This window comes from Lampris incognitus, chromosome 7, assembly GCF_029633865.1.
Source record: "Lampris incognitus isolate fLamInc1 chromosome 7, fLamInc1.hap2, whole genome shotgun sequence".
NCBI classification, from domain to species: Eukaryota; Metazoa; Chordata; class Actinopteri; order Lampriformes; family Lampridae; genus Lampris; species Lampris incognitus.
The window spans coordinates 68,323,581-68,332,645 of record NC_079217.1 but is presented as its reverse complement, the minus strand read 5'-3'; the positions used below and the strand labels follow the sequence as shown (position 1 = coordinate 68,332,645).

General features: G+C 47.8%; 1 protein-coding gene across 1 annotated transcript in view; it reads right to left on the bottom strand.

Moving 5' to 3' along the window:
- LOC130115333 (collagen alpha-1(IV) chain-like) overlaps positions 1–9,065 on the bottom strand; it is a 204,537-nt gene that overhangs the window by 18,016 nt on the left and 177,456 nt on the right. The window contains exon 48 of the mRNA XM_056282942.1: positions 1,150–1,365. Within this exon, the coding sequence (XP_056138917.1) occupies positions 1,150–1,365 (216 nt within the window). The remainder of the gene's footprint in view (positions 1–1,149; positions 1,366–9,065) is intronic.

Below are 9,065 nucleotides of genomic sequence, written 5' to 3'. Positions count from 1 at the left end.
CCTGGAGGAGGAGAAGAGAGAGAGAGAGACAGGTAGTAGCACACAGAGAGACAGACAGATACCCAGTGTACCTGGAGGAGGAGGAGAGAGAGAGAGACAGGTAGTAACACACATAGAGACAGACAGATACCCAGTGTACCTGGAGGAGGAGGAGAGAGATGGAGACAGGTAGTAACACACAGAGAGACAGACAGATACCCAGTGTACCTGGAGGAGGAGGAGGAGGAGGAGGAGAGAGAGAGACAGGTAGTAACACACAGAGAGACAGACAGATACCCAGTGTACCTGGAGGAGGAGGAGAGAGATGGAGACAGGTAGTAACACACAGAGAGACAGACAGATACCCAGTGTACCTGGAGGAGGAGGAGAGAGATGGAGACAGGGCAGGCGGACAGACAGGCAGGATGCCAGCAACACAGTCGTGGGTGCTACTTCCTGCTGATGGTGGATACTGTGTGTCACATCATTGGAACCACTAACAGCAGACCAGGTCACATGGCCCCCATGGTGCCGGCTCACACACACAGAGGACTGACTGACTGACCTGCTGCTCCACCCAGCCCCACCACAACACACTAATACACCGTGTGTGTCTGTCTGCCTGTCTGCCTGCCTGCCTGTGTGTGTGTGTGTGTGTGTGTGTCTGCCTGCCTGCCTGTCCGTCTGCCTGTGTGTGTGTGTGTGTGTGTGTGTGTGTGTGTGTGTGTGTGTGTGTGTGTGTGTGTGTGTGTGTGTGTGTGTGTGTGTGTGTGTGTGTGTGTGTGTGTCTGCCTGCCTGCCTGTCCGTCTGCCTGTGTGTGTGTGTGTGTGTGTGTGTGTGTCTGCCTGCCTGCCTGTCCGTCTGTCTATCTGTCCATCTGCCTGTGTGTGTGTGTGTGTGTGTGTGTGTGTGTGTGTGTGTGTGTGTGTGTGTGTGTGTGTGTGTGTGTGTGTGTGTGTGTGTGTGTCTGCCTGCCTGTCCATCTGTCTATCTGTCCATCTGCCTGTGTGTGTGTGTGTGTGTGTGTCTGCCTGCCTGCCTGTCTGCCTGCCTATCTGTTTGTCTGCCTGTGTGTGTGTGTGTGCGTGTGTGTGTGTGTGTGTGTGTGTGTGTGTGTGTGTGTGTGTGTGTGTGTGTGTGTGTGTGTGTGTGTGTGTCTGTTTTCCTACCCAGGTCTTGTCCATGTGCTCTGTTGTTGCCATTGATGAACAGGAGGGAGTAACCAGAGTAGAGGAAGCTGGATCCTGCAGGGCACTCTGGGATATACTGCTGCTGGCTGTGTGTGGTAAAAATGAAGCCATCTTGTTCTACTGGGACGCTAAGGTAGGGACCAGGGGGCCCCCGAGGGCCTTTAGCCCCCATTGGACCTGCCTCCCCCTGAAAACCTAACAAGAGAAGGCAAGGCAATGTTTTATAGATAGATATATGTATATATAGATATATAGATACAGATATATATAGATATATATAGATATAGATATAGATATACACTGCTCAAAAAAATAAAGGGAACACATAAGCAATGCAATGTAGCTCCAAGTCAATCACACTTTTGAGATATCAACCTGTCCAGTTAGGAAGCAACACTGATTTGTGAATCAATTTCACCTGTTGGTAAATTGTCTAATTTCCACCTGGTGGAAATTAGACAATTTGCAAGACAACCCTATAAAAGGAATGGATTTGCAGGTGGTGGCCACAGACCATTTGCCTGTCCTCATCTTTTCTGGCCGATCTTTGGTTAGTTTTTCATTTTGCTAGTGCCCTCACCACTAGAGGTGGCATGAGGCGGTATCTGCAACCTACAGAAGTTGCTCAGGTAGTGCAGCTCATCCAGGATGGCACATCAATGCGTGCTGTGGCAAGAAGATTTGATGTGTTTCCCGGCACAGTGTCCAGAGCATGGAGGAGGTACCAGGAGACAGGCCAGTACACCAGGAGACGTGGAGGGGGCCGCAGGAGGACAACAACCCCGCAGCAGGACCGCTATCTGGTCCTTTGTGCAAGGAGGAACTGGAGGAGCACTGCCAGAGCCCTACAAAACGACCTTCAACAGGCCACTAATGTGCAGGTTTCTGCTCAAACAGTGAGAAACAGAATGCATGAGGATGGTATGAGGGCCCGACGTCCACAATTGGGGCCTGTGCTCACAGCCCAACACCGTGCAGCCCGATTGACCTTTGCCAGAGAACATCTTGGTTGGCAGATTCGCCATTGGCGCCCTGTGCTCTTCACAGATGAGAGCAGGTTCACACTGAACACATGTGACAGACGTGAGAGAGTCTGGAGACGCTGTGGAGAACGTTCTGCTGCCTGCAACATCCTCCAGCATGACCGGTTTGGCGGTGGGTCAGTGATGGTCTGGGGAGGCATATCCTTGGAGGGCCGCACAGACCTCTACGTGCTAGCCAGAGGTACCATGACTGCCATTAGGTACCGGGATGAGATCCTCAGACCCATTGTCAGACCATATGCTGGTGCAGTGGGCCCTGGGTTCCTGCTCATGCATGACAATGCTCGTCCTCATGTGGCCAGAGTGTGTCAGCAGTTCCTGTATGTCGAGGGCATTGATGCTATGGACCGGCCTGCACGTTCCCCAGACCTGAATCCAATCGAGCACCTCTGGGACATCATGTCTCGTACCATCCGCCAACGCGATGTCGCACCACAGACTGTCCAGGAGTTGACCGATGCCCTGATCCAGGTCTGGGAGGAGATCCCTCAGGAGACCATCCGTCGTCTCATCAGGAGCATGCCCAGACGTTGTAGGGAGTGCATACAGGCACGTGGAGGCCACCCACACTACTGAGCCTCATTTTGAATCGTCTTGAAGAATTTCCACAGAAGTTGGATCAGCCTATGTTCTCATTTTCCACTTTGATTTTGAGTATGATTCTGAATCCAGACCTTAATGGGCTAATGATTTTGATTTCCATTGATCATTCTTAGGTTATTTTGCTCTAAACACATTCCTCTGTCTAATAAATAAAGATTTTCAGCTGAAATATTTCATTCATCGAGGTCTATATTGTGTTTTTAGGTGTTCCCTTTATTTTTTTGAGCAGTATATATACACTCACCGGCCACTTTATTAGGCACACCTGTCCAACTGCTCGTTAACGCAAATTTCTAATCAGCCAATCACATGGCAGCAACTCAATGCATTTAGGCATGTAGACGTGGTCAAGACGATCTGCTGCAGTTCAAACCGAGCATCAGAATGGGGAAGAAAGGTGATTTAAGTGACTTTGAACGTGGCATGGTTGGTGGTGCCAGACGGGCTGGTCTGAGTATTTCAGAAACTGCTGATCTACTGGGATTTTCCCGCACAACCATCTCTAGGGTTTACAGAGAATGGTCCGAAAAAGAGAAAATATCCAGTGAGCGGCAGTTCTGTGGGCGAAAATGCCTTGTTGATGCCAGAGGTCAGAGGAGAATGGCCAGACTGGTTCGAGCTGATAGAAAGGCAACAGTAACTCAAATAACCACTCATTACAACCGAGGTATGCAGAAGAGCATCTCTGAACGCACAACACGTCGAACCTTGTGGCAGATGGGCCACAGCAGCAGAAGACCACACCGGGTGCCACTCCTGTCAGCTAAGAACAGGAAACTGAGGCTACAATTCGCACAGGCTCACCAAAATTGGACAATAGAAGATTGGAAAAACGTTGCCTGGTCTGATGAGTCTCGATTTCTGCTGCGACATTCGGATGGTAGGGTCAGAATTTGGCGTCAACAACATGAAAGCGTGGATCCATCCTGCCTTGTATCAACGCTTCAGGCTGGTGGTGGTGGTGTAATGGTGTGGGGGATACTTTCTTGGCACACTTTGGGCCCCTTAGTACCAATTGAGCATCGTGTCAACGCCACAGCCTACCTGAGTATTGTTGCTGACCATGTCCATCCCTTTATGACCACAGTGTTCCCATCTTCTGATGGCTACTTCCAGCAGGATAACGCGCCATGTCATAAAGCTCGAATCATCTCAGACTGGTTTCTTGAACATGACAATGAGTTCACTGTACTCAAATGGCCTCCACAGTCACCAGATCTCAATCCAATAGAGCACCTTTGGGATGTGGTGGACCGGGAGATTCGCATCATGGATGTGCAGCCGACAAATCTGCAGCAACTGCGTGATGCTATCATGTCAATATGGACCAAACTCTCTGAGGAATGTTTCCAGTACCTTGTTGAATCTATGCCACGAAGGATTAAGGCAGTTCTGAAGGCAAAAGGGGGTCCAACCCGGTACTAGCAAGGTGTACCTAATAAAGTGGCCAGTGAGTGTAGATATATATATGGACAAAAGTATTGGGACACCTGGCCATTACACCTACAGGAGCTTTTATGGCATCTCATTCTAAATCCATAGGCAGTAATATGGAGTTGGTCCTTTGCAGCTATAACAGCTTCCACTCTTCTGGGAAGGTTTTCCACAAGATTTTAGAGTGTGTCTGTGGGGATTTGTGCATTTGTGAGGACAGGCACTGATGTTGGATGGGAAGACCTGGCTTGCAATCTCCGTTCTAGTTCATCCCAAAGGTGTTCGATGGGGTTGAGGTCAGGGCTCTGTGCAGGCCAGTCAAGTTCTTCCACACCAAACTCACCCAACCATGTCTTAATGGACCTTGCTTTGTGCACTGGGTCACGATCATGCTGGAACAGAAAAGGGCCCTCCCCCACACTCTTCCCACAAAGTTGGAAGCAAAGAATTGTCCCAAATGTCTTGGTGTGCTGAAGCATTAAGATTTCCCTTCACTGGAACTAAGGGGCCTAGTCCAACCCCTGAAAAACAACCCCATACCATCATCCCTCCTCCACCAAACTGTACAGTTGGCACAATGCAGTCAGGCAGGTAACGTTCTCCTGGCATCCTACAAACCCCGACTCGTCCATCAGACGGCCAGACAGACATGGCTATGTTTTACACCACTCATTGTGCTTGGTGATGTAAGGCTTGCATGCAGCTGCTCGGCCATGGAAACCCATTCCATGAAGCTCCTGGTGCACACTTTTTGTGCCGATGTTAATGCCAGAGGAAGTTTGGAGCTCTGCAGTTACTGAGTCAACAAAGCGTTGGTGACTTTTACGCACTATGCGCTCCAGCACTTGTTGACCCCGCTGGGTGACTTTACGTGGTCTGCCACTTCGTGACTGAGTTGCTGTGGTTCCTGAACATTTCCACTTTTCAATAATACCACTTACAGTTGACCATGGAATATCCAGCAGGGAAGAAATTTCACAAACTGACTTATTGCAAAGGTGGCATCCTATGACAGTACCACACTTGAATTCACTGAGCTCTTCAGAACAACCCATTCTTTCACAAGTGTTTGTAAATGCAGACTGCATGGCTAGCTGCTTGATTTTATACGCCGGTGGCAATGGGTCTGAATGAAACACCTGAATTCAATGATTAAGAGGTGTGTCCCAATACTTTTGTGTATTTGTGTGTGTGTGTATATATATATATATATATATATATATATATATATATATATATATATATATATATATATATAGCACATTCCAGCATCAAGGCATTCACAGTGCTGTACAGAAAACATAAAAAGGATTAAGAAAAGCAACACAGGTCAATAAAAATACATTTAAATACAAATCAAAAGAGAGTAAAAGCTACAGTGCAGTATAAGATGATAATCAAAAGCTTCAAGTTTTATTTAGATGTAGGCAGCGGCAAACAGGACAGTCTTCAGCAAAGATTTAAAAGCACTGAGAGCTGCAGCGGACCTGCGGTTTTCCAGGAGTTTGTTCCAGATATGTGGTACATAAAAACTGAAACCTGCCTCTCCATGTTTAGTTTTGACTCTGGGGAAAGAAAGCAGACCTTTCCCAGACCATCTGAGCAGCCTGGATGGTTCATGGTATAGCAGGAGATCAGACCTGTCCCAGACCATCTGAGCAGTCTGGATGGTTCATGGTATAGCAGGAGATCAGACCTGTCCCAGACCATCTGAGCAGTCAGGATGGTTCATGGTATAGCAGGAGATCAGACCTGTCCCAGACAATCTGAGCAATCTGGATGGTTCATGGTATAGCAGGAGATCAGACCTGTCCCAGACCATCTGAGCAGTCTGGATGGTTCATGGTATAGCAGGAGTTCAGAAATGGATTTTGGCCCTGAACCATTCAGTGCTTTATAAACTAAGAGCAGAGTTTTAAAATCAATTCTTATGGGTGTCCGGGCAGCTTAGTAGTCTATTCCGTTGCCTACCAACACGGGGATCGCTGGTTTGAATCCCCATGTTACCTCCGGCTTGGTCGGGAAACAGCTTTTTTCAATGATTTTACTTAGAAACATAAGGTTTAATATAGGCCTATAATTGTTCATTAGTGAAGTGTCTATAGATGACTCTTTTTTAAGAGTGGCTTGATGACCGCAGTTTTCAGGGCCTGTGGGAAGGGATCTGAGAGGACATGTCTTGATGCATGCTTGATAATCCAGGTAAGAAAATCAAATAAGTCTGAATCAGTTCATCTAGACACAACGTTTATTGACGAATACGTTTCATCATCATCTAAGTGACCTCTTCACTTTCTTTGAGAGAAGAGATGGGTTGACAATTTGAAGAAGATCTGAGGACATGTAATTAGAAGAATATCAGAATATCAAGGCAGCAGAGGAGGATTTCAGATGTTGGAAATGTCTTCCAAGTTTTTATGGTTTGATGGGATCAAATTGTGACATGCTATTTGAATTGATCTCAGGTGGACAGAGGGACAACACATGCTCTGTACCTAGTACAGAGGCACTGACTGCCTGAATTTTGTCATTGAAGAAGGAGGCCAATGCACTGCAGGCCCTGGTAGATAGATATTCAGAGTCTACTGCCACAGCAGGGTCTGTTAGCCTGTCGACAGTAGAAAACAAGGCACGTACATTATTATTGTTTTTGCCAATGCTGTCGGAGGAGGAGGAGGAGGAGGACCGCCTTGCACTTCTCAGTTCTAAATGGGAAATGTGCCGTCTATTTACAGATGTCATAATGGACAAGACAATCCGCTGCTGGCTACCTGCATTCAGCTTTACGCCACTCTTTCTTCTACTCTGACCTGTAAGTGTCCCCACCCTTATAAACAATACAGTGTCCTCACTTGACTGCAGCTGTCCCCTCCCTTATAAACAATACAGTGTCCTCACCTGACTGTAGGTGTCCCCACCCTTATAAACAATACAGTGTCCTCACCTGACTGTAGGTGTCCCCACCATTATAAACAATACAGTGTCCTCACCTGACTGCAGCTGTCCCCACCCTTATAAACAATACAGTGTCCTCACCTGACTGCAGGTGTCCCCACCCTTATAAACAATACAGTGTACTCACCTGACTGCAGGTGTCCCCCACCCTTATAAACAATAGTGTCCTCACCTGACTGCAGCTGTCCCCACCCTTATAAACAATACAGAGTCCTCACCTGACTGCAGGTGTCCCCCACCCTTATAAACAATACAGTGTCCTCACCAGACTGCAGCTTTCCCCACCATTATAAACAATACAGTGTCCTCACCTGACTGTAGGTGTCCCACCATTATAAACAATACAGTGTCCTCACCTGACTGCAGCTGTCCCCACCCTTATAAACAATACAGTGTCCTCGCCTGACTGCAGGTGTCCCCACCCTTATAAACAATACAGTGTCCTCACCTGACTGCAGCTGTCCCACCCTTATAAACAATACAGTGTCCTCACCAGACTGCAGCTGTCCCCACCCTTATAAACAATACAGTGTCCTCGCCTGACTGCAGGTGTCCCCACCATTATAAACAATACAGTGTCCTCACCTGACTGTAGGTGTCCCACCCTTATAAACAATACAGTGTCCTCACCTTACTGCAGCTGTCCCCACCATTATAAACAATACAGCGTCCTCACCTGACTGCAGGTGTCCCACCCTTATAAACAATACAGTGTCCTGACCTGACTGCAGCTGTCCCCACCCTTATAAACAATACAGTGTCCTCGCCTGACTGAAGGTGTCCCACCCTTATAAACAATACAGTGTCCTCACCTGACTGCAGGTGTCCCCCACCCTTATAAACAATACAGTGTCCTCACCAGACTGCAGGTGTCTCCACCCTTATAAACAATACAGTGTCCTCACCTGACTGTAGGTGTCCCACCTTTATAAACAATACAGTGTCCTCACCTGACTGTAGGTGTCCCCACCCTTATAAACAATACAGTGTCCTCACCTGACTGCAGCTGTCCCACCCTTATAAACAATACAGTGTCCTCACCTGACTGCAGCTTTCCCCACCATTATAAACAATACAGTGTCCTCACCTGACTGTAGGTGTCCCACCCTTATAAAAAAATACAGTGTCCTCACCTGACTGCAGCTGTCCCCACCATTATAAACAATACAGCATCCTCACCTGACTGCAGGTGTCCCACCATTATAAACAATACAGTGTCCTCACCTGACTGCAGCTGTCCCCACCCTTATAAACAATACAGACTCCTCACCTGACTGTAGGTGTCTCCACCCTTATAAACAATACAGTGTCCTCGCCTGACTGCAGGTGTCCCCACCCTTATAAACAATACAGTGTCCTCACCTGACTGCAGGTATCCCCCACCCTTATAAACAACACAGTGTCCTCACCTGACTGCAGGTGTCCCCACCATTATAAACAATACAGTGTCCTCACCTGACTGCAGGTATCCCCCACCCTTATAAACAATACAGTGTCCTCACCTGACTGCAGCTGTCCCCACCATTATAAACAATACAGCGTCCTCACCTGACTGCAGGTGTCCCCACCCTTATAAACAATACAGTGTCCTCATCTGACTGCAGCTGTCCCCACCCTTATAAACAATACAGTGTCCTCGCCTGACTGCAGGTGTCCCCACCCTTATAAACAATACAGTGTCCTCACCTGACTGCAGCTGTCCCCACCCTTATAAACAATACAGCGTCCTCACCTGACTGCAGGTGTCCCACCCTTATAAACAATACAGTGTCCTCACCTGACTGCAGGTGTCCCCACCATTATAAACAATACAGTGTCCTCACCTGACTGCAGTTATCCCCCACCCTTATAAACAACACA